The sequence below is a fragment of the Myotis lucifugus genome, unplaced genomic scaffold (assembly GCF_000147115.1).
Source record: "Myotis lucifugus unplaced genomic scaffold, Myoluc2.0 scaffold_41, whole genome shotgun sequence".
Taxonomy (NCBI): domain Eukaryota; kingdom Metazoa; phylum Chordata; class Mammalia; order Chiroptera; family Vespertilionidae; genus Myotis; species Myotis lucifugus.
The window spans coordinates 6627325-6653466 of record NW_005871089.1 but is presented as its reverse complement, the minus strand read 5'-3'; the positions used below and the strand labels follow the sequence as shown (position 1 = coordinate 6653466).

General features: G+C 42.3%; 1 protein-coding gene and 1 pseudogene across 1 annotated transcript in view; both read left to right on the top strand.

Annotated features, from left to right (window-relative positions):
- The window catches only part of SNUPN (snurportin 1), a 51443-nt gene extending 37479 nt beyond the window's left edge, over positions 1-13964 (top strand). Inside the window, exons 7-9 of the mRNA XM_023753178.1 lie at positions 9129-9206; positions 11086-11166; positions 13441-13964. Of these exons, the coding sequence (XP_023608946.1) occupies positions 9129-9206; positions 11086-11166; positions 13441-13767 (486 nt within the window). The 3' untranslated portion in view covers positions 13768-13964. The remainder of the gene's footprint in view (positions 1-9128; positions 9207-11085; positions 11167-13440) is intronic.
- LOC111825831 lies at positions 1086-1186 on the top strand (annotated as a pseudogene).
- Positions 13965-26142: the final 12178 nt, after the last annotated feature.

The window sequence follows — 26142 nt, the reverse complement described above, 5'->3', positions numbered from 1 at the left end:
CAAATCAGTAATCAAAAAACTCTCAACAAATTCAAGCTCTAACCAGATGGCTCACAAGTGAGTTTTATCAAACATTCAAAAAATTAACACCTATTATCCCAAGCTCATTTTATGAGGATGTGAGTACCATCATTTCAACCCTGATGAAGACATTACAAAAAGGATATGTATAGACCATTATCTGTGACGAACATAGGTGCAAAAATCCTCAACAAATTTTTAGCAAACTGAATTCAGCAATACATTCAAAAGATTTTTTAATGACCAAGTGGGATTTATTGCTAGGATGCAAAGTTGGTTCAATATCTTCAAATCAGTAAACATGATACAACCTCATATCATCATATTAACACATGCAGGAAACGCAAATGAGCCTTGGCTAGGTAGCTCCATTGACTAGTACCATCCCAATATGCCAAGGTTGCGGGTTCAATCTCCGTTAGGGCACGTGCAAAAACAACCAATGAATGCATAAATAAGTGCAACAACAAATCAATATTTCTCTTTCTGTCTCTTCCTTCCTCTCTCTCTAAAATCAATAAATAAAAAGGTCATTTGACAAAATTCAGCAGCCTTTTATGATAAAAAGTCTCAGCCAAGTTGGAATAGAGGGAATGTACCTCAACACAATCAAGTCCATATATGACAAACCCACAGCTAACTTCATAGCCAATGGGGAAAAGTTAAAAGTGTTTTCTTTCAAACTAGGAACAATATAACATTTGCACCACTTTTATTCAACATAATACTGGAACTCCTAGCCACATCAATTGGACAAGAAAATGAAATAAAAGGCATGCAAATTGGAAAGGGAGAAGTAAAGCTGTTACACTGGCTGGGGTTGCTCAGTTGCTCCCTGAGTCCGTCCCCCCGTTCCCCCCCCCCCCCCCCCCCCCCCCGCCAGAATAGGTGTTAATTTTTTATGCACCAAGGTTGTGGGTTTGGTCTCTGTTCAGGGTACATGCAAGAATCAACCAATTAATGCATAAGTAAGTGAAACAACAAATCTGTGTCTTCCTTCCTCTCATATCAATAAAAAATTTTAAAAAAATTTTTAACACCGAAAAAAAAGAAGGAAATCTGTTGCTTCCTTCAGCAGCACACATACTAAAATGGAATGCTACAGAGATTAGCATGGCCTTTGGGCAAGGATGACATACAAATTCATCAAGCATTACATATTTGGAGGATTAAAAAATACAAATTGGCAGTTACAAAATTGTCATGGGGATGTATAGTACAGAATAGGGAATATAGTCAATAATATAATAACTGGTATCAGATGGGTACTAGACATATCAGGGTGATCACTTCATAAGTTTCATAGATGATTAATAACTATGGTCCTCCTGAAGCTAATATAATGTATGTTGACTCTAATTAAAAAATAATTTTTTTATTTAAAAAAATATATTTTTATTGGTTTTTGGAGAGAGGAAGGGAGAGAGAGAAAAACATTGATGGAGACATTGAGCAGCTGCCTCCTTCATGGCCCCTACCAGGAATTGAGCTGGCAACCTTTGGGTGCACAGGACAACACCCAACCAACTGAGCCACATCAGCCAGGGCAAAGAAAAATTTTTATTTTAAAAGTGAAGTAAAGAGAACCAAGATGGTGGCATAGGTAAACACCTGTACTTTCTGCCTTTCACAACCACATCAAAATTACAACTAAAAGACAGAACAACTATCATCCAGAACTACGGGAAAGCTGGCTGAGTGGAAGTACTACAACCAGAGAGGTAAAGAAGAAAGCGCATTGAGACTGGTAGGAAGTGCAGAGGCGCGGAACGGGTTGGCACCCAGGTGTGCTGCTTTTTTAATTGGGAGGGAGATACAAGCTCCTGCTTGCTCTGAACTCCAGTTCCAGGCGAGACTCTGGGGGACCCAGACACATACGGGGAGAAACTGGAGTGTCTGGCATCGGGGCAGGAACGCAAGGGCGGTTTTCTTTCAGATGGAGGTGCTCACAGCAGTCATTGTTCCTGCGCTGGGACCTCTGTGGTGCAGGGCTGACTGGCAGCCATTGCTGTTTGCTCTGCCCTGGTGATTCCCTGAGACCCCCACCCACCCAATTTGCAACCTCACCCAAGCTGTGCGCAGAGGCTTTTGCATATGAATGGCCTGCCCTTTCTCAGCCTAAAACCTGTCAAACAGGCAGCAGCTGGGTCAGGGAGCCCCTAAGCTATCATAAGAAGGCCCAAGGCCAGTAGCAGCAGCCTGCCTTGCTTCACAGCTGGGCCTCATCTGGGCACTTCCAAACCTGATACAAAGAGGAGGAATCTGCAGATCTCTCTGTAGCTCCTGCTGGGTGGCCCCAGGAAGTGGCTGACTTTGCACCTCCTTGGAGATCCAGGAGCCAGTGTACCCAGTGGTCAGTGTGAGACCATACCAGATTACAACTCTTCACATCCTTAAGCTACACACTCAAGGGGCAGACTCAGCACCAAAGCCCCACTGAAGCAAGTCCTGCCCCATAAGAATGTCTCCTGCACAGCAGCTCTTCCATTGTAGACACAGCTGGTCCTCACAGCCAATTGGCCTGGAGGTCAGTTCCTCCCAGTGACACCAACAGCAATCACGGCTTAACTACAACAAGACTGTGCACACTGCCCACAAAGTGGTGCACCAAGAGTGTCCACCTCAGGTGACTGGGGAGCCTGAGCCCCTGGGCCCTATAGGACACCTACCACACAAGGCCACTCTATGAACTCAAGGAGACTTAGCAACTACCCAATACGTAGAAACAAACACAGGGGAGCAACCAAAATGTGGAGACAAAGAAATATGTCAAAAATGAAAGAAATGGAAGAAAGCAAAATACTGGATATAGAGTTCAAAACCACAGTGATAAGGTTACTCAAGAATCTTCTAGAAACCTCTGAGAAACTTGGTGAGACCTTCAAGGATCTTAGTGAGTATGCCAAAAACATGGAAAAGGACCAGTCAGAAATTAAGCATACACTGACTGAAATAAAGAATAATATACAGAGATTCAAAAGTAGACTAGAGGATCCTAGGAATCAAGTCAAAGATTTGGAATACAAGGAAGCAAAAAAACATCCAACTGGAAGAGCAAAAAGAAAAATGAATCCAAAAATATGAAGATAGTGTAAGGAGCCTCTGGGACAACTTCAAGCGTACTAATATCCTAATTATGGGAGTGCCAGAAGAAGAGAGAGAGAGCAAGATATTGAAAACCTTTTTGAAGAAATAATGACAGAAAACTTCCCCTACCTGGTGAAAGAAATAGACTTACAAGTCCAGGAAGCGCAGAGAACCCCAAACAAGAGGAATCCAAAGAGGACCACACCAAGGCACATCATAATTAAAATGCCAAGAGCAAAAGACAAAGAGAAAATCTTAAAAGCAGCAAGAGAAAGACAGTCAGTTACCTACAACGGAGTACCCATAAGACTGTCAGCTGATTTCTCAACAGAAACTATGCAGGCCAGAAGGGAGTACCAAGAAATATTCAAAGTGATGAATAGCAAGAACTTACAACCAAGATTACTTTACCCAGCAAAGCTATATTCAGAATTGAAGGTCAGATAAAGAGCTTCACAGACAAGAAAAAGCTAAAGGAGTTAATCACCACCAAACCAGTATTATATGAAATGTGAAGGTTATTCTTTAAGAAGAGGAAGAAGAAGAAAAAGGTAAAGATAAAAAATTATGAACAACAAAGTGACAACAAATACATATCTATGAACAAGTGAATCTAAAAATCAAATGAATAAAAAATCTGATGAACAGAATAACTGGTGAATGTAATAGAATCAGGGGGCATGGGAAAGGGGAGCGGGACTGACAATTCTCGGGGGGGATGAGGGGTGTGGGGGGGTTCCAGAAGAGATTGGACAAAGATCTTACACCTATGGACGAGGACAATGGGGGAGTGAGGGCCTGGGGTGGGGTGGGAACTGGTGGAGGGGAGCTATGGGGGGGCGGGGGGAGGAACAACTGTAATAATCTGAACAATAAAGATTTTTTAAAAAGTGAAGTAAAACTGTCATTTTTAATAGATGACATGATACTATACACATAGAACCCTAACAATACCACCAAAAATCGATAGAAGAAATTGAAGAAGGTACAAATGAAGCATATATTGTGCTCATGGACAGGAAGAATTAACATCACTAAAATGTCTATACTGTGCAGAGCACTCGAGATTCTTTGCAGTCCTTATCAAAATAACAATGACATTTTTTACAGAAATAGAAGAAATAATTCTAAATTTATATGGAACCCAAAAAGGCACTAAAAGCCAAAGCCATCTTGAGAAGGAAATAACAAAGTTGGACATATCATGCTACCTGATATTAAACTATATTACAAGGTTATAGTAATCAAAATAACATGGTACTGGCATAAAAGCAGATTCATAGTTCAGTGGAACAGAGTAGAAAGCCCAGAAGTAAACCTAAACTCTATGGTCAATTAATCTATGATAAAGGAGGCAAGAATATCAATTAGGGTAAAGATAGTGCAGTGGTCGGCAAACTCATTAGTCAACAGAGCCAAATATCAACAGTACAACGATAGAAATTTCTTTTGAGAGCCAAATTTTTTAAACTTAAACTATATAGGTAGGTACATTGTTATTAACTTAATTAGGGTACTCCTAAGGCTTAGGAAGAGCCACACTCAAGGGGCCAAAGAGCTGCATGTGGCTCTCGAGCTGCAGTTTGCCAACAACTGAGATAGTGTATTCAATAAATGGTGTTGGGAAAACTGGACAGATATGTGCAAAAAGTGAAACTAGACCACCTTCTTAATCCATTTTGATTTTATTCTTGTATATGGTTTAAAGACTTAAATGTAAGACTCAGAATCATAAAAGTTTTTTTTTTTAATGTTTTATTTTTAATTGATTTTTAGAGGTTGGGGAAAGGAGAGCAATAGAAACATCAATGAGAGAGGAACATCATTGATCGGCTGTGTCCTGTACACCCCCAACTGGGGATCGAGCCTGCAACCCGGGCATGTGCCCTGACCAGGAATTGAACCATAACATCTTGCTCAAACACTGAGCACACCGTCTGGGCAAACTAAAAAATTTTTACACAGTAAAGGAAACAATCAACAAAAGGAAAAGACAGCCTACTGAATGGGAGACTATATTTGCCAATAATATATCTGATAAGGAGTTAATATCCAAAATTTATAAAGAACTCATAACTTAACACCAAAAATCAAACTACCCAATTAAAAAATGGGCAAAGGACCTAAATGGACATTTATTCAAAGAGGTCATACAGATGACCAATAGAAAGATGAAAAGATTCTCTATGTCACTAATCATCAGAGAAATGCAAATTAAAACCACAATGAGATATTATCTCATACTTGTCAGAATGACTATCCTCAAAAAGTCAGCAAACACCAAGAGTTGGGGAGGATATGGAGAAAAGGGAATCCTTGTGGACTGTTGGTTGTATTGCAAATTGATGCAGCCACTTCGGAAAACAGTATGGAGGTTCCTCAGAAAATTAAAACTAGAACTACTTTATTAACCAGCAATTCTGTCTTTATTTATTGGTAGAAATCCAAAACACTAATTCTAAAAGATATATGCACCCCTATTTCCAACAGCAAGATATTAAGCAACCCAACTGCCCATCAGTAGATGATTGGATAAATAAGGTGAATCATGTACAAGGGCATATTAGCCATGAAAAAGAATGAAATCTTACCATTTGTGACAACATGGATGGACTTAGAAATGAAATAAGTCAGACTGGGAAAGGCAAATAATCTATGGTTTCATTTACATGTGGAATCTAAAGATCAAAATAAATGACCAAGGAGTACAGAAATAGATATAAAGAACAAACTGATGGTTGCTAGATGGGAGGAGGTTTGGGGGGCTGGTTTAAGAATGTGAAAGGATTAAGAATACAAATTGGCAGTTACAAAATAGTCATGGGGATGTAAAGTACAGCCAATAATTTTATAGGGAATTAGTCAATAATTTTGTAATTACGTGTGGTGTCAGGTGGGTACTAAGACATTATAAATTGTATAAACGTCTAAACCTTATGCTATATGCCAGAACCAATATAAAATAATAGGGGATTTCAACTGTAATTGAAAAAATAAAAATAAATGAAAGTTCTCAGACCTACTGAATGAGAAACTATTGGGGTGGATTATATTTTAATCAGCCTGCAGGTGCTCCTCATGCAGGCCAAGTGTGACAATCATGGGTTATCACCATAGGCTATTTCTTTTTTGTTTTTTAGAGAGAGAACGGGAGAGGGAGAGAAAGAGAAACATCATCAACATTGATTGGCTGTCTCTTGCACACCCCCTGCTGGGGATCGAGCCAGAAACCTGGGCATGTGCCCTGACCAGGAATTGAACTGGGGCCTCCTGGTGCATGGGTTGATGCTCAGCCACTGAGTCACACGAGCTGGGTAGGCTATTTCTTTCATGTCATTCCTCAAAGCTAGGTTTCCTCATCTGCTCAGTGGTGGTACTTTGAAACTCTAACATGCTCCTCATTCTAAGAATATTCTCCAGGACATGCATTACTAAGCAATCTTGAGCATTATGTCATTGAATTCCTTACAACATCTCTAAAAGGTAAGTACTCTTATTTCTAATCCTTTTGATAGGGAATTTGAGAGCCACTGTTACGTACCTTGCCCAGGTGCAGAGCCAAACCTAAAACTCAGTAGTCTTAAATCAGTCCAAACATATTTTCCTGTAATTCTGTTGAAGGGTATTTTCTAACATGCATTTACAATATATGAATTTGGTAACTAAAACCACCTATTTTTTGTTTTAAACTTAATCTTTTACCCTCCAACTATTTGCATTGATTTCAGAGAAGAAAGGAGAGGGAGAGAGAGATAGAAATATCAATGATGAGCCCTAGCCGGTTTGGCTCAGTGGATAGAGCGTTGGCCTGCGGACTCAAGGGTCCCAGGTTCGATACCCATCAAGGACATATGCCCAGGTTGTATGCTCAATCCCCAGTAGGGGGCATGCAGGAGGCAGCCAATCAATGATTCTCTCTCATCATTGATGTTTCTATCTCTCCTTTTCCCTTCCTCTCTGAAATCAATAAAAATATATTTTAAAAAAATCCAGGAAACATCAATGATGAGAGAAAATCATTGATCATCTGCCAACTGTATACCCACTACTGGGGACCCAACCCGCAACCCGGCATGTGCCCTGATGGGAAATCGAACCTTGTACTCTTGGTTCATGGGTCGATGCTCAACCACTGAGCCCCACTGGCTAGGCAAAACCACCTATGTTTTTATAATATAAAGAAAAGACTATGTTTTTGGTTTCTGAAAGCTAAATAATGTAAGGAAAGAAAATGACATAAGTACAGTAAGGTTTATATCACTGATTCAGAGAATCAAGTAGTTTATGAGAAATTACAGCTATGTAGTAGTAGTTTCTAGTCCTCAGGATTAAAATAAAACAAAGGTCAACCTAATGTGATTTGGAGTTGTAGAGCCCTGGTCTCTTAGTATTTTTTGTGTGCAACTAGGCAAGTGACGTAATGTCTCTGAGCCTCCGCCCTTTCACCTGTAGAATAGAGATAATGATAATACAACTCTCACAGGGTGGTTTTGGATTAATAAGATTATGTTTGTACAGTTCTCAGCTTGGAGCTGGACAATAGTAGGTCTTCCATAATAAATATTTGGTCTACTGCCATTAATAATACTACTGGATTTTTTAAAAAAAATCTTCATGCCTTCTTACTTCTCACACAACCCAATCAACATGGTGTTCAGATGCTTCATGGAGGTTGCCTGGGTGGCCTACCTTTCCTTTGGGCCTCTTGCCACGAAGCTGCTCGAGTTTATAGATATTATCCATCAGAACAGGGCTTTGGTTAATGGAACTTCCATTCAAGTAAGGAGACAGGCCATGACTTTCAAATGCATGCAGCTTACTGTCTTCATCCTCAAGTTCTCACATAGTGCCCGCCAGAAGTTTGCTTAACAAGCCTGGCAGCCACAAGATGGGCCAAGAAGATTGAAGCCAGAGAAAAGCAAGCCAAGATGACAGGTTTAATCATTGCCGAGTCATGAAGGTAAAGAAAATGAGGAACTAAATAATCAAGTTTGAAGTTAGAAACCTTTAAAAGGCAGTTCTGTCCTGGCCAGTGTGGATCATGGTTAGAGTGGCAGCCCATGAACCAAAGGGTCACGGGTTGATTCCTGGTCAAAGGCATATACCTGGGTTGCAGGTTCGATCCCTGCTCCAGTTGGGGCACATGTGGGAGGCAACCAATGGATGTGTCTTTTTCACATAGATGTTTCTCTCCTTCTCCCTCCCCCACCTTCCTTACCCTCTCTAAAAATCAATGGAGAAACTATCCTCTAGTGAGGATTAGCCAAAAAAGGGGGGGGACAGCTCTCCTGAAAGCTCCCCAAAAAGCACCTGCTGTTAAAGGTGGAGCTACAACTGCTTCTGCAAAGGTTCCAGCAAAAATGGTGGCCACTGGCCCTGGCCGATGTGGCTCAGTTGGTTGGGTGTCATCACATGCCCAGAAAGGTCGCCAGTTCTATTCCCAGTCAGTGCACATGCCCGGGTTTTGGGCTCCATCCCTGGTGGAGGAGGGCATGCAGGAGGCAACCAATTGATGTTGTGCTCTCACATCAATGTTTCTTTCCCTTCCTCTCTCTAAAAATCAATAAACCCTCTCTCTCTCTAAAAATCAATAAACTATTCTTTAAAAAATAAAAGTGATCGCTACAGGCAAGACGGCTCCAGTCCAGAGAGTGTCTGCCTAGAAAGCTGTAGGCCAGAAGGCAGCACCTTGAAAAGCACAAGGGTCTGAAAGCTCCAGCCCTGAAAGCACCTGCTACAAAGGCTTCTGGCAAGAAAGTGTGAGAACATAGAGGCTGTTACAAAAGTAATAAAGGTTATTTTTGACACATTGGCAAATCTAAAGAAAAAAAATGAAAGAAAAAATCTTCAAAGATTTTATAAATATCTTCCTGATCTGATGGCAGTGTTTTAAGGAAATGAGGGTAACGATAGAAGGGCTTAGGTCTTCATAAATCAGGTGGCTATTTAGAATGTGGCTTTTTGCTCCTATTAGAGTTTGAGATGAGCTGTATTTTATCTTTGTCTTTTTTTTGTGGCAGACTGATTTCCGATTCTACTGGATGCATTCAAAGTTACCAGAAGAAGAAGGACTGGGAGAGAACACCAAGCTCAATCCTGTAAGGCCTGGGATTAGGGTTGCAGAGTTCTTTATGTGGATTGGTTTGGAATGATCTATTATCTACATACAACCATTATGAATGAAATTCTTTAATTTTGAGATAGTACAGCATAATAGGAAGATTATAGGCTTAACAGTCATCCAGATCTGAATTCCAGTTTTGGCTTTAATAATTATTAGGCTAAGCTAAAAACATCACTTGGCCTTAGTTTCTTCATCTGTATAATAGGATTAATAATATCTATTTTACAGGGTGGTTCTAAGAACTAAATGAGAAAAATATGTATGTCCTCCTAGCATAGTACTTATGGTAGGCTCTCAATAAATAGTGGTTGGTGTGAAATGCTGAAGTTCCCCAGTGATGCTAATATCGCTGGTCCATGAACCACATTTTGATAACCTCTGCTCTTATATCTGAGCTGAGAGTAACTTCATCTAGTCAGTTCCCTCATTTTACAGATGAGAATATAGACTCAGAGAGGGGACTGCCTTCCCCAAGGTCCCACAGTACAGATGGTAATTCAAGTGTGTGTGTTATCTGCTCAGTGATTAAATATATGACTGCTATTTTGAGGACATTTAATAAGCCCTGTAGATTGGTATTTGCCTGGATTATTTACAACATTTTTTAAGAATACTGGTATGTTTTTATTGATTTCAGAGAGGGGAGGGGAGAGGGAGATAGAGATAGAAACATCAATGATGAGAGAGAATCATTGATTGGCCGTCTCCTGCATGCCCCTCACTGGGTATCAAGCCCGAAACCTGGGCATGTGCCTTGCTTGACCAGGAATTGAATCACCATTTCCTGGTTCATAGGCTGATGCTCAACCACTGAGCTACAATGGCCGGACTGCCTACATTCTTTTTCTCAATATATTTTTATTGATTTCAGAGAGGAAGGGAGAGGGAGGAGAGAGATAGAAACATCAGTGATGAGAGAGAATCATTGATCGGCTGCCTCCTGCACGCCCCACACTGGGGATTGAGCCCACAACCCGGGCATATGCCCTAACTGGGAATTGAACCGTGACCTCCTGGTTCATAGGTCAATGCTCAACCACTGAGCCACGCCAGCCAGCTCTTCTTTTCTTTCTTTCTTTTTTGTTTTTGTTGTTGTTTTTTTGTTACAACATTTTTAAAGGCAATTAGATAACAGTTACAGGACAATAAATGGGGTCAGTACTTCCAGTGATGTTATCAATAACATCCTGGAAAAATGTGTATTAAGAAAAGGGGGAGCATGGGAGCAGTTCTAGTGCTCTTACATGTATTATCTCATTGAATCCACACAACAACCCTATGAAGTTGATATTTTTATCCCATTTTATAGATGGGAAAATGAAATCATATAGAGATAAAATGATTGGCAGAGCTGGGAGTCAAAGCACTAGTTATACTGCTTTAGTCTAAAAATCCTTGCTGCTAAAAGAAATACTGGTAATAATAAATAAATAAATAAATAAATAAATAAATAAATAAATAAAATCCTTGCTGGTGTGAAAGAAGTTCAACTACTCCTTCATTAGGGGCAATTGTCAGAGGGCTGGAAGAATAACATATAATCCCTAAACCTAGTGTAGGACCCTGGTTCTCAATCCTGACTATATGTTAAAATCACTGTCTGGGCTTCTTCCAGACCATTTCAGTCAGAATCTCAGGGTGGGGCCTGGGCATCAGTAATTTTTAAGAGTTCCCCAAATGATTCTCCTGTATAAAGCAAAGTTGAGAACCACTGACCTAGTAATTCAGCATGTAGGTGGAGGGGAGGTAGCTGGGAAGGAAGAGACAAAAAACTTCTTTGATATAGCTTTTCAGTTGCTAGAATAGTATTATTTGTAATATGTACTAATTCTTTGTTCTAATTTATATTTTAGTTTAAATTTGTGGGGCTAAAGAATTTTCCTTGTACCCCTGAGAGCCTGTGTAAGGTGCTGTCGATGGATTTCCCTTTTGAGGTAACAAAGTCATTGTCTTTATTGTTCTGATGTGGTTTCAGGACACTGGAAAACTTGGTTACACAGTCTTAAGATATCTTTTGACTTTGCTATGTTAAAGCATCAGAAAAGGGCTGAGCCCTTACTGGTGTGGCTCAGAAGGTTGCTTGGAATGTCATCTTGGACACCAAAAAATTTCGGATTCGATTCCTTGTCAGAGTGCATGTGGGAGACAACCTATTGATGATTCTTTCTAGCCCCTCCCCCCTTTCTTCTCTCTAAAATCTCTTTAAGAAAAAGAAAAGGGCTTGAAAGCTGATATCTAAGAAGGGATGTACTCACTGCCCTTCAGAGCCTCAGCTCCACCCTTCTACATAAATCAGAATGCCAGAGCTAGAAGGCCCTGAAAGGACATCGCATCTAACGCTCTCAATTTACAGATAGAGAAATTGAGGCCCAGATCAGGGTGAGGCTTTCATTCCTAGATTGTTCTTTGTTTGCCCCTTCTTGCTGTAAGCTTGAGAACCAGGCCCTTTGTGTGACTGCCATGGCTGGTTGTAAAGTAAAGGGGCTTCTTTGACTGATGGACCACAGGAATGTAAACTTCTAATTCTTCTTTCCTAGGAAGAGCAAATGATCCCTGAGTATGTCAGTGATTGCTGAGCAGTGGCATGGGGCAGGTGACGAACTCATCCCAGTTTGTGTCCAGGACTTTCCCAGTCTTAGTGTTGAAAATCTCCCATTGTCAGCAGCTCTTCAGTCTTGAGCAGTCTTCTGTCATCCTTAGAACCTGCAGTTATCCTCTCCAGTCTCAATAAGCAAACTTTCCTTTGCCCAACATACCCTTTAAAATTCTGCCTAGTCACCTACAAGTCTTTGCTTGAACTGGATATATTTTGGAGAAGGGGTCACAGCTTCCGGCGGTTGCCTTCATTTCTGGGAGTCAATTAAGAAGGTAGTAAGAACACCATCTTTATTTTTATTTATCTATTTTTGTTAATCCTCACCTGAGGATATTTTTTCCATTGCTTTTAAGAGAAAGAGGAAGGGAGGGAGGGGAAGGGGGAGGGGAGAGAGAGAGAGAGAAACATTGATGTGACACTAACACATGGACTGGTTGCCTACCGCACTCGCCCTGAGGAGTGAACTCACAACCCAGGTACGTGAATCAAACCCGAGACCCTTCAGTGTTAGGGCTGATGCTCTAACTACTGTGCAACACTAACCAGGGTGACTGCCATCTTTATTTTTACTTATAGCCCTTATACTATAAATAAAGTTACAGTAAATGCTTTTTTTTTCTTTATTGATTAAGGTATTACATATATGTCCTTATTCCCCCAATGCCGTCCCCCCCACTCCTGCTCTCACCACCCTGGTGTCTGTGTCCATTGGTTAGGCTTATATGCATGCATACAAGTCCTTTGGTTGATCCAGTAAATGCTTTTTAGAGATGAGTTGCTGACTCCCAGAAAAGAAAATTTGGGACTGTAGGAAATCTTACCATTAAGAAAAACCGAGTTTCCTAGAACATAGCTTGCAACAATTTAGGGGAAAGAGTTAGGCAGCCAACAATGGCTTGGGGAGCATGGCTTCTTTTTGTTCTTAATAATGTATTTTTATTGATTTCAGAGGAAGGAAAAGGAGTCTGAGATAGAAACATCAATGGGTGAGAGAGAATCATTGATCGGCTGCCTCCTGCACGTCCCCAACTGGGGATCAAGCCCACACCGGGCATGTGCCCTGACCAGGAATTGAACCATGACCTCCTGGTTTATAGGTCACTGCTCAACCACTGACCACACAGGTTTCCTCTGTGCTCAGCAGTCCAGCATCTCATATGGGCCTATCCAGTTCCCCTGCTTTGTTCCATGTGCAGAACACATAACCCACTATGAGATCTCTGGGTGGTGGGAGTGCATGGGATTTGGGGAGAGGACTTGGGTTCAAGTTGAATTTCTACTTCATACTAACTGTGTTATTACAGAAGCCCCCAGAACTTCGAGCCAGCCCCATCTCAAAAATACCCTCATGGTGGGTAAAAGGGTGAAGTAGTGGGTAGGGAAGCACACTATAAACAGGAATGTGCTATTTATGTTTTTTTTATTTTCTAAAATTTAGTTTTCTAGGCCATTTCTTCATTTAGAGAAATTGCATGTGTGAGAAATGAGAACTCTTTCCTCTGGCAGTGACTCAGAAAAGGATTAAACCACTAGAGCTGCCCCGTGTGTCTAGGCTCTCCTAAAAACATGTGGCCTCAGAAGTCATTTTGATCCCTGGTCTCTTTTCTTATAGGTGGATGGACTTCTCTTCTACCACAAGCAGACCCACTATAGCCCTGGAAGCACTCCTCTGGTGGGCTGGCTACGCCCGTACATGGTGTCAGATATTCTTGGTGTGGCTGTGCCAGCTGGGGGCCCACTGACCACCAAGCCAGAGTATGCTGGGCACCAGCTCCAGCAGATTATTGAGCACAAGAGGAGCCAGAAGGAGGGCATGAAAGAGAAACCCACACATAAGGCCTTTGACAATGGGCACTATGAGCTGGAGCATCTGTCCACCCCTGAGCTGAAGAGTGACCCCCACAGCTTGGACCAACTTGGGAGTCGCATGGAAAACTAAAGAGAGCAGCCTCCTTTGGGTGTCACAGGGAGGTGCTTGGTTTCAGAACAAAGGTTGGGGAGGAGGACAATGACGACAATAGGTGACTTCATTTTAGAGTGGACTTTCCAAAGCCACTCCAGCTGGAAACAGCTTAACTCCTGTAAAAAGTGTATCCCAGACCTACAATGTAAATATATGTGATTCTTAAAAAAGAACTTGTGATTCTTTTTTTTTTTTTTAAGGGCCTTTTTATGAACAGGTGTACAGATCTAGCTTTCCCCAGGTACCCATGTGAATGTATCATTCAGCAAGATTGCTTTTATGGTTGAAAAGCCAAGAACTTGTGATTCTTAAACCTTAGACAGTCTTGAAACTCTCCCAACTGCCCCCCCCCCCCATCCGTCCCCTCTCCCCTGTGCCCCAGTCTACCTAAACCATGACTGTTCAAGTCTTGGCCCATTTCATTCTGGTTTTATACCTTAAGCATTCCGCTGAGTTTCTAGTTGCTACTGTTGCTGACGTCATTTTCTAAAAGGTCTTACCAGGAACTGCAGTTCTTAGTATTTGAATATCTTCCCTCTTCTGAGAAGACAAATGTGATTTTCTTCTGTTTAGACATTACCAGAGATAAAATGCAAGTGGTGTTCATTCACTACTTCAACAAACATTTGAGCATCTTCCAGAAGATAAGCCTTTTGCTAGGCCTCTGTAATGTAGGTTATGGAAGGGATGTACTCACTGCCCTTCAAAGCCTTAGCTCCACCCTTCTACATAAATCAGAATGCCAGAGCTTAGGTTATGGAAACAGAAAGGCCCTTAGAGCCTCGGGGGCTGGAAGAGTAGGGGGATGTTTCACTGAGGAGGTCAGAGCTGGGCTGAGGCTCAGAGGAGGGACAGAAATGTGCTCTGCAGACAAGGAGGTTAGGCGTTCCTCACAGAGGCAGGAGGGTGCACAGTTGCACCCCTGCAGGGCAGGACTTGCTGTGGGACCTGAAGTCTGTTCAGCACGGCTGAAGCATAAGGTAGGATTGGAGGGCTGTAGAGGAGGAAGAGAGAGAGATGGGCCTGATTGTGTTATGCAGAGATTTTGGATTTTTTTTTTTTTCCTGTATAAATTTTATTTTATTTTTTTTTTTAAATCTTTATTGTTCAGATTATTACATTTGTTCCTCTTTTTTCCCCCCATAACTCCCCTCCTTCCAGCTCCCACCCCACCCTCCACCCTCACTCCCCACCCACTGAGTTCATCCATAGGTGCATGATTTTTGTCCAGTCACTTCCCGCATCTCCCACACCCCTTTTCCCCCAAGAATAGTCAGTCCATTCCCTTTCTATGTCCCTGATTCATTATAATCACCAGTTCATTCTGTACATCAGGTTATTTATTCACTTGATTCTTAGATTCATTTGTTGATAGATGCATATTTGTTGTTCATAATTTGTATCTTTACCTTTTTCTTCTTCTTCCTCTTCTTAAAGGATACCTTTCAGCATTTCATATAATACTGGTTTGGTGGTGATGAACTCCTTTAGTTTTTCCTTATCTGTGAAGCTCTTTATCTGACCTTCAATTCTGAATGATAGCTTTGCTGGATAAAGTAATCTTGGTTGTAGGTTCTTGGTATTCAACACTTTGAATATTTCTTGCCATTCCCTTCTGGCCTGCAAAGTTTCTGTTGAGAAATCAGCTGACAGTCGTATGGGTATTTCCTTGTAGGTAATTGAGCCTCTTTCTCTTGCTGCTTTTAAGATTTTCTCTTTGTCTTTTGCTCTTGGCATTTTAATGATGATGTGTCTTGGTGTGGTCCTCTTTGGATTCCTTTTGTTTGGGGTTCTCTGCGCTTCTTGGACCTGTAAGTCCATTTCTTTCTCCAGGTGGGGGAAGTTTTCTGCCATTATTTCTTGAAATAGGTTTTCAATATCTTGCTGTCTCTCATCTTCTGGCACTCCAATAATTCTGATATTAGACCGCTTAAAGCTGTCCCAGAGGCTCCTTACACTATCTTCACACTTTCGGATTCTTTTTTCATTTTGTTTTTCCAATTGGGTGTTTTTTGTCGAATCTTTGGTTTGATTCTTGTGCTCCTCTGGTCTGCTCTTGGGTATAATATTCTTTATTTCAGTCCGTGTATGCTTACTTTCTAATTTCTTTATCGTAGCATCGAGGGTCTCATTAGTTTTCGTGAGGCTCTGCACAAATTTATGGCAAGCCCTCAAAATTGCGATTCTTAGCTCCATATCCTCCATTTCTGTCATGTTTTTTTGTCTCCGCATCTTATATGCTTTCTTGGTGCACCCCCTTGTGGTCTCTGTGCGCAGTCTTGTTCTAGCCAAGCCTTAATTGTTGTAGTTAACACTAGAGGGATTTGACCACCAGGCCGACTGGCTGTAGGAATCAGCTGTGGAAAACGTCTGTCTTCTGGGGAGGCGCTAGTCCAGCCTTTGCCTGAGGCGATCGGCAAATGGCCGTGCGCAGGGTTTGGGCGGGGCGGGCTCAACAGGGCGGGGGGAGGGAGCAGCTATGGCCGCTCTCAGTCTGTCCCCAGGGGCTCTGCCTCTCTGTCCCCGTAACCGCTGCAAACCTCGGAGGGGCCGTAGCCAGACAGTCCCGCTTCTCCCGTTTGAGTCTGGGTCCCTAGAGACTCGCCCGGATCTGTAGCCCAGAGTCTGAGACTCACTCCTGATTGAAAACGACAATCGCGCCCTCAGCCGCCAGCCCGCTTTGCGCGCGCACCCTCACCACCGCACCGCCGTACCTTTAAATTTTCCACACTGCGCCTCCTCTGAGCGTCGGAATGCTGTTGTTTTTGCTTCTAGTTGAAGAGACTCTCCTCAGCCAGCCTTCCCGTGGTTCTGGTTGATGTCCGTTCCGACTTTTAGTTGTATTTTTGAAGTGGTTGTTCGAGGCAGCAAACTCCGGTGTTTACCTATGCCGCCATCTTCTCGTCTCCATCGAGATTTTGGATTTTATGTCATGAATGTAAAGGAGCCAATAAAGAGCTTTGAGCAGGCAAGATCCATTCAGATTTGTGAGCTAGAGCTCTTTGGCAGCTGTGGGAATGGAAGGAAGATGGTGTCTGTTCTGTGTTCAGGAAATGTGTCTCATTTTCCCTGGCTGTAATCTGCTCCCCACACTGTTTTCTCCTTTTTAGAACTTACCTTATTGGACAAAAGAATTCACTATTCCACTCTAGCAACACTAGCATCCTGTGGACAAAATTTCAGAGGGGTCCAGGTCAAATGAGTGACCAGGTCAGATGCAGTTGTTCCTTTGTATTGATTAATTTTGGGAACAGATCCTGGCAGGACTTGTGCTTAAGTGGAATCTGATGACAAAATTCAGTACACTAGTGGACCTGGCCTTCCTGCTGGGCTCTTAGCCATTCAAGCCAACTCTTATCAAACCAGAGAAGAAGCTTCCTCCCACACACACAATGATGTTCCTGCTGGCTGTAGATTCCAGCATGCCTACAGCAATAAGCTCTTTCCTCAATTCCAGTAGGGCCAGTTCTGCAATAGGAACCTCGTGTTTCTCTTGTCAAGAAGCATGTTGTTGGCTGCCTAGTTGTTTCATCTCTGATCACCTGAATGCTGTATTCTGTACTCTCGGCAGCCAGCTGTGCCATTTCAGGAGCAGCGCATGCTAGCATCAGTGAGACTTGGCTGGACTATGCCCAGAAATAATCAGATCTAGAAGGACTATTTCCCTAAAGGACACTCTCTGGGCATAAATGCAAGAGTCAACATATCAGCCAAACTTTATCACCATTCACAATTTGATATTGTTAAATGGTACCTGGAAGGATGTATCTCAGAAAAGTGCCCTTTTGTTTTTAACTGAGGAGCCAGTATTATCGATTATTGAATAGAATGTATGTCCTGCTCATATTTCTTTGTGAAATGCTACCTGTTACAAAGATGGTTTTGTTAGAGGTTACTGTGGTTGGATATTAGTTTTCTGGCCATCTTGAACAGCTCCCAGCTTTTTTGTGGCATTATCTCTTCCCCAGGCAATATGATACAGTGGGACTGTAATTTGGGGGAACTCTCTTCCTTAGCCAAGCAGTAGGCTCATGACTAATTTGGGCCAATTATATGCTTCTCACCAAGAATTTGTGTCTTGAGCAGAGGAACGAAGGGAGAGATCAGTAAGAATTCATTTATTTTGCTCTTGTCTTTTTCTTGCTATGAGACTGTGAACATCCAGTAAATTCCATCTTGTTTAAAGTAGCAAAGGTAATTTCTGAGCTTGCAACCAAAGAATCCAGTGTGGCCTTGACCTGCTTGCCTTGACTGGAGGACCAGTTTGGCATGAGTTAGCAAGGGACTGCTGGTTGATATCACCTATTTCATCTCATGCGCCACTGGAATGGAACCTATGTCCCTAGAAAAGACCAAGCAAAATAAATAGTCTTGGTTATTTTAATGTTAGCTCAGAAAAGCCATGCTGGGTTCTAATGCCTGCATGGAAGAGTTGGTGTCAAATCCACTTGTATTTGGCAATGGTTTATGTGGCAGGATAGTAAGAAGCTAGGAAAATTCCTGGGCAAGTGGAATGGGGAAACTGAGACAAGAAAATTAAACAAGGCCAAACAATTTGAGCAGCTTGCAGCCAGCTTGTAAATTGCAAGACCTTATCTTCCCCAGCCAAGACACTTGAGAGCAAATGGTTTATACCCCTCCTCCCTAACCAGATAATACATTGCTTAAATCACCCTGGCCTGGTAAAATAGAGAGCCAAGATCCAACTAATGCCATTTGTGCCAGCTAAACCCAAAGACAGATAAAGTCTGGGGGACAAAACCCCAAAAGTATTTGGATAGTTTCACTTGGGAGATGTTAGGAAAGATAGCTGCTAGGGCAGGAGGAAGGGGAGGGGAGAAAAAGGGAAGTTGATGTCACCCACTATACAAAGAAGTCAGCCATCTTAGGACTTGCCAAACAAAATGACCAGATATATGTACAAACATTCCAAGATAAGCCACAACAATGTAGAAGAGGACTTTGAAACCTAGTCTGCCACCCAAGATAATCTGGCAGAGGAGCTTTGAAACCTATAAGGGGAAGAGTATAAAACCCCTTGGACCCCCTCTGGGTGGTACATTCAAACTAACTGAGTTGCCTGCTTGTGCTTTATGCCATGTATATTCTTCTATTTTCTCTTTAAATATTTTTATTGATTTTTAGAAGAGAGGCAGGGAGAGAGAAACATCAGTGTGAGAGTGAAACATTGATTGACTGCCCCCTGCACGCCCCCTACTGTGAATTGAGCCCAAAACCCGATCATGTGCTCTGACAGATCAAACTGGCAACCTTTCCATGCACAGGACAATGCCTAACCAACTGAGCCAGGGCTGCCACAATTATTCTTTTTTTTTAAATCTTCACCTGAGGATATTTTTCCCCATTGGTTTTTAGAGAGAGTGGAAGGGAAGATTGGGGGGTGGGGGGGAGAGAAACATCAATGTGTGTCACATCGATTTGTTGCCTCCTGTATGTGCCCTGACCTGGGGCAGAGATTGAACCTTTAGTCTGTGGGCCAACGCTCTAACCACTTAGCACCACTGGCCAGGGCTGCCATGTTTATTAATAAATTCTCTTGTTTTGCTTTTTTAATAAATTCGCTTGCTTTGCTTCAGCACTGCTGTCTGTTACTCATCTGAATTCCTTCTTGCGAGCTGATAGGAGCCGAGGAGAGTCAACCCCATCCCACTCAGAGGGCTCTCCAGTAACAGTTTATCTCCATTCTTTCTCCACCAGTTAACTTCTCACTTATGTCTGAAATCTGACTTGTATTCATATAACTTCAAGTGCTCTTATCCAGTGACCAGTGCTCTTCTTGTTTTCCAAATCTAAGGGATGTTTCCCAGGCTTTCTTTTACCTGACTTTACCTGCCGTGTATATGCTGATGCCTTCTCTGTCTTATCAGCCATGTGTGTGTGTGTGTGGTGTGTGTGTGTGTGGTGTGTGTGTGTGTGTGTGTGTGTGTATACAGATATATATATATACCGGCAACCTTTCAGTGCAGTATCTATCTATATACATCTATATCTATATATATATACACACACACATATATACAAATACTAGAGGCCCGATGCACAAAATTTGTGCAAGAGTAGACCTTCCTTCCCCCGGCTGCTGGCACCGGCTTCTCTCTGGCACCCAGGACCCAGGCTTCCCTCTGGCCGCCGGCAGGCACCCAGGACCCTGCCTTCCCTTCTAGCCCCGGCTTTGTCAGGAAGGTTGCCCGGAAGGACATCTGAAAGGACGTCTGCTCTAATTAGCATATTATGCTTTTATTATTATAGATATACCTGTATGTATATATATATATATATATTTACCAGTCATCTCCCAGTCACCTCAGACTTAGCATGTCCCAAACTGAACCCATCTTTCTCCCTCTGTCATGCTCTTTCTGGGATCTTTGTCCTTGCTCATATCATTTAGTCACCTTGGCTAGGAAACTTCCTTGTGACCTGGCCTTAATGTATCTTGCCTCCTTTGCTGCCTCCTCTCCAGTGATGTTGGTTTATTGTTCTCTGTACACATGTTTCATACACTCTGCTCTCCCACACACCATCCTTCCTTATTCTGATTACATTCACCTGGTGAATACTAGTATATCTACTCATCTTTGAAAAACTCCATTCAACAGATAACTATTTTTTTAAAATATATTTTGTATTGATTTCAGAGAGGAAGGGAGAGGGAGAGAGAAGCATCAATGATGAGAGAGAATCATTGATCAGCTGCCTCCTGCACGCCCCCTACTGGGGATCGAGCCCGCAACCCGGGCATGTGCCCTTGGCCAGAATCGAACCTGGGACCCTTCAGTCCGCAGGCTGACGCTCTATTCTCTGAACCAAACCAGCTAGGGCGATAACTATTTTTTAACAAATATTTTTTATTAATTTTTAGAGGCAGAGGAAAGGACAGGGGGAGTGAGAAACATCGATGTGAGAGCAAGCCTGCAATCCAGGCATGTGCTCTGACTGGGAATCGAACCAGCAACCTTTCAGTGCACAATGACACCCAACCAACTGAGCCATACCAGCCAGAGCCAACAGATATTTATTTGAACCTTTACTTCTGCAGGCAGAATTAGCCATCCTCATATTTGTGATGATCCACAAGACCACCCTTACTCTAACACTAATGGCAAGTTAGGGATAACCCCCCCACAGCCACCCTTAGGTGTGATATTTCACCATAAGGATTCACAGAACTCACTGAAAGCCATTATATTCACTGTTACAGTTTATCAAAGTGAAAGAAAATGGATTAAAGTCAGGCAAGGGAAGAAATGCATGGGACAGAATCCAGGAAAGTTCCAAATGTGGATTTTCCAGTTGTCTTCTCCCAATGGAGTCATAGACAGCATTAAACTTTCTTGGTAACTGTATGTGACAATACAGAGTATTTTAAACTCTCGCCTGAGACTTGGTGTCCAATGTTTTTATCAGGGCCTTGTCATAGACCTAGTCTCCAGTCCCTCCAGGGGTCTAGCTGATAATATGTGATCCAAAGTCCCCTTCCCCCCAACCACATTGTTGGATTTGTGTGGACAAACACCCCTAGGTAAAGAAAGACACTACTATTAGGCAGGTCATTCTAAGGGCTTAGAAGTTACTTTATAGGAGCCAAGGTCAAAAGGTCAACCTTTGAGCAAGGTTAAAAAAATAAAAAAAAAAAGTTAAATTTTTTACTGTACACTCCCTCTATTAGGTTGCAAGTTCCTTTAGGTTGGCACTTTCTTCAATAAACAGTTGGTTAAGTGAAATGATGAGATGGAATGAGAAGGCAGTTTGGAGAGAGCCCCTCCCCTCTCTGGCTGCACAGGGGTGACCTTGGAGAGAGAAGGCTGATTGGAGGAGTGTGGCTGGCTGCTAAACACGTGTTTGGATATGCTGCAGACTTCTAGTAACAAGAACTATATTTAGTTTTGCAGATGTGATTAAAAGTATAGCCTAAAAACTTTTCACCTTGTACATTGGAGGAGGGAAAGAAACAAACCTCTTAGCTGCAGACTTCCTTTCTAATGAGGGGATGAGTAAAAACCCCACTATATATTTTTTGTTTGTTAGTTTGCTTGCATTTTTCCCCCCACTATATATTTTCTAAGCAAATGTATATTTTGTTTTATGCCTTGTGATATGTAGGGCAGGAAAAGCAGACAGAGCCTTGTGATTTTAACGAGTGTGACCGACTGCTTGCTTTGCTAAGATGAGGTGTTATTTGAGTCACATCCTGTCTTTGGATTCTATGATTATACCCCATTTTTACATCAAAGAAGAATTTTTTTTTCAAATAAATTTTTTTAGGACTTATTTTTTTTCCATCACTATCCCCTCTGTGCCCTCATTGACCTCCTCCCACCCCCGTTTTTTCAAAAAAATTTTAAAAGTTTGTTTCTTCACTAAGTGCTGAGAGATTTGGTTTGGGGCCTTTATTGATTGTGACTTACCTCCTCCAAACAACTCAGAAGGTCCACCATAAAATGAAAAGGCAGAGGCAGGTGGAGAGGACCTGGGAGAGCTAGGAGGCTGGCAGTAGAGAAGGTGAATTACGAATGGCCTTAGGCAGCAAATATGTGGGAAGGGACAAGTGTGTATCTGTTCCTCTTGAAAGGAATTCTAGGGACAAAATAGGAGGAATAAAGAGGGTCCATGGGGGAGGAATGGATAGGTGAGGGCTTGGAGTATGGAAGTCATATATTCACAGAGGATAAAGAAAAGTCAGGGAATACCGGGAGGAAGGAAACATACTTTCACAGAGGATAGAGAACTGTCCACAGAAAGAGGGAAACACATTTTCACAGGAGATAGAGGAATGTTGCAAGATAAGGGGGAGACAAAGGGGAGGCACCACGTGGGTTTTGGACTTTGAAACTGATATTATGCAAAGAGTGACCAATTAGAAAAGCACAGGGTCAGGAAGCATAGATAGACAAAGAACTTTCAGCCTTTAAAACCTTAGAAAAGGGGGCTTGGATGGTTACCCCATTGGGAACCTCTACCTACGTGGGAGTTTGTATTTGCTTCCAATAAATTTCCACTCTTTTACTAACAAGTCCTTTTAGTCCGTGAATTTTATTCTTCAATCTTCGTGAGGCAAGAACCTGCTGCAAGGGGGAGATTCGCTCCCCAAACCCCACATTTCACTCTCATCCATTCCAAGTGATGGTGATTCTTTTGAGAAGTTGAATTTTGTGCCTTTTGTGGAGGCAGAAAAGTGGCCAGAGGCAGTCTGGGAAATTGGGAGGTGAGCCTCACTATTGGGCCCAGCCCAGAGGCATTCTCCCCATCTTGAGGGACAGTGTGGGACCGGAAGAGGAAAATTTTGAAACCTAGAGATTTCTTCTGGCTAGGACTTGACACAGATGATTAGCATTTATAGCCAACATACTCCCTCCCTCCCAGTGGGCTTGAGCCTTTTGTCTCTCCTGCTTTTTAAAAAAAATATTTTTATTGATTTAATAGATGGAGAGGGAGAGATAGCAACACCAATGATGAGAGAGAATCACTGATTGGCTGCCTCCTGCACACCCAACTGGGGATTGAGCCCACAATCCGGGCATATGCCCTTGACCAGAATCAAACCTGGGACCTTTCAGTCCGCAGGCTGATGCTCTATCCATTGAGCGAAACCGGCTAGGGCTCTCCTTCTGCTTTTTGCCCTTCAGATTTTCTCTGCTGTTAGACTAGGGCCGTGGTCGGCAAACCGCGGCTCGCGACCACTGGACTAGGGAAATAAGAGATGGAACTCAAATCTGTCAGTTCTGCTTCCCATTGGCAACTTTAGCAAAAGCTTTTATAAGGGAGGAAATTGAAACTGGCTCAAATAAGGTTCTGTTTGCTCTGGCCTCCCCCTTAACACACATAAGTCAAAGTGAATGAAAGCAATGCAATGTAATTTAGGTACCTCTCTCTTATATTGAATGTTTCTCACAAGTAATTAAATATCTAAGGTAACCAAACCTGTTTGGTATTCTTTGGTAAAAATTGGACTTTGCCCATGCTAGAAAAGGACAGATCCATTCTTTCAGCAAACATTGAGCACCTCCTACTGTGTACTGTATATTGTGTTGGTTCTGAAGAGAATAATGAATAAGACATGGTCCCTGCCCTCAAAGAGTTCATGGTCTAATGGGAGAGACTAACAAGGAAGCAATTATAATTCAGAGTGTTGGGTAAACTCTAGACACAAGTATCAGGTATAAAAATAACATAATATAGCCCAAACCGGTTTGGCTCAGTGGATAGAGCATCGGCCTGCGGACGCAAGGGTTCTGGGTTCGATTCTGGTCAAGGGAATGTACCTTGATTGCGGGCACATCCCCAGTAGGGGGCGTGCAGGAGGCAGCTGATCAATGTTTCTAACTATCCCTCTCCCTTCCTCTCTGTAAAAAAATCAATAAAATATATATTTAAAAAAATTAAAAAATAACATAATATAGCCCTACTGGGGTGGCTCAGTGGTTGAGTTTCGATCTGTGAAGCAGGATGTCACGGTTCGATGCTTGGTCAGGGTGCATGCCCGGGCTCACGGGCTCAATCCCTAGTGTGGGACTTGCAGGAGGTAGCTGATTAATGATTCTCATCATTGATGTTTTTCTCTCTCTCTCTCTCTCTCTCTCTCTCTCTCTCTCTCTCTCCATCTCCCTTCCTCTCTGAAATTATATATGTTGTTGTTGTTAATCCTCACCCAAGGATATTTTTCCATTGATTTTTAGGGAGAGTGGGAGAGAGAGGGAAAGTTAGAGAGAAACATTGATGTGAGAGAAACACATCAATTGGTTGCCTCCTGCAAGAGCCCTGACAGGACCCGGGCTGGGAAGGAGCCTGCAACCAAGGTATGTGCCCTTGACCAGAATCAAACCCAGGACCCTTTGGTCCACAGGCTGACGCTCTATCCACTGAGCCAAAGTATAGTAATTAACCTGTGATCTGGGATTGGTAAGTAGGTGTGCCAGGTGAGAAAAGAGGCCGATCATATTTTAACTTTTTTTAAAAGCAGAAAATAGCTATGGTAAGGACCACTTCCTGTAGTACTGGGTAATGGAGCAAAATGTTATCTATACAGGGTAAGATTTTTCACCTTACAGAGCTCACCTTCAGCCATCCTAGTGATTATAGATGTGGCCTATGAGTAAACAAAAAAATAATTTTTAACTTACAACATTGGATAGCAATATGACCTCTTTACTCTGTATCTGTTTGTCTTTTGGAAAAAATGTCAGTAAGAACTTTTTTGGATTTTTTATAGCCAAAGTATGTCTATAGCACAACATGTCTCTTTTATAGGCAGTAAATATTTTGGAGCAATGTTTTGAGAGGAGTAAAGTTGTTCCGGGGGAAAGGTTATACAATTCCATGCACTGGCTGGTGTTCTCAGTGGTTAGAGCATCAACCAGCACCAAAGTGTTGCAGGTTCAATTCCTGGTTAAGAGTACACACCTGGATTGCAAGTTCCATCCCCCATCCCTGGTTGGGGCATGTGCCAGAAGCAACCAATCAATATTTCTCTCCTCTATCTCTCCCTCCCTTCCACTCTCTGTCTAAAAATCAATAGGGAAAAAAATAAAAAATAAAAATCAATGGAAAAAATATCCTTCGGTGAGGATTAACAACAACAAGAAATTCCAATCACAGCTTTGGAAGTATCTCTATTCTTAGACAAGAACAGATATAAACAAGTCAGGAGAAAAGGTAAGATAGAGGCCCCTAAGTTAAGATGACTATCTTCATTGATTTAGTCATTCACCACACATTTATGAAGGGCCAGCCTACTAGATACAACGCTCTAGGCCAGCGGTTCTCAACCTGTGGGTCGCGACCCCCTTTGGCGGTCAAACGGCCCTTTCACAGGGGTCGCCTAAGACCATCCTGCATATCAGATATTTACATTATGATTCATAACAGTAGCAACATTACAGTTATGAAGTAGCAACGAAAATAATTTTATGGCCGAAACCAGTTTGTCTCAGTGGATAGAGCGTCGGCCTGTGGACTGAAGGGTCCCAGGTTCGATTCCGGTCAAGGGCATGTACCTGGGTTGCGGGCACATCCCCAGTGGGAGATGTGCAGGAGGCAGCTGATCGATGTTTCTCTCTCATCAATGTTTCTGACTCTCTATCTCTCTCCCTTCCTCTCTGTAAAAAATCAATAAAATATATTAAAAAAGAAAAAGAAAAAAGAAAAGAAAATAATTTTATGGTTGGGTCACAACATGAGGAACTGTATTTAAAGGGCCAGAAGGTTGAGAACCACTGCTGGCACTGAGGGTCCAGGGACCAACAGGACAGATATGGTTCCTGCCTTCCTGGAGCTTATAGTCTCAGAGAGCAGGCAGACATTAGGCAAATGAACAAGTACACAATCGCAAGT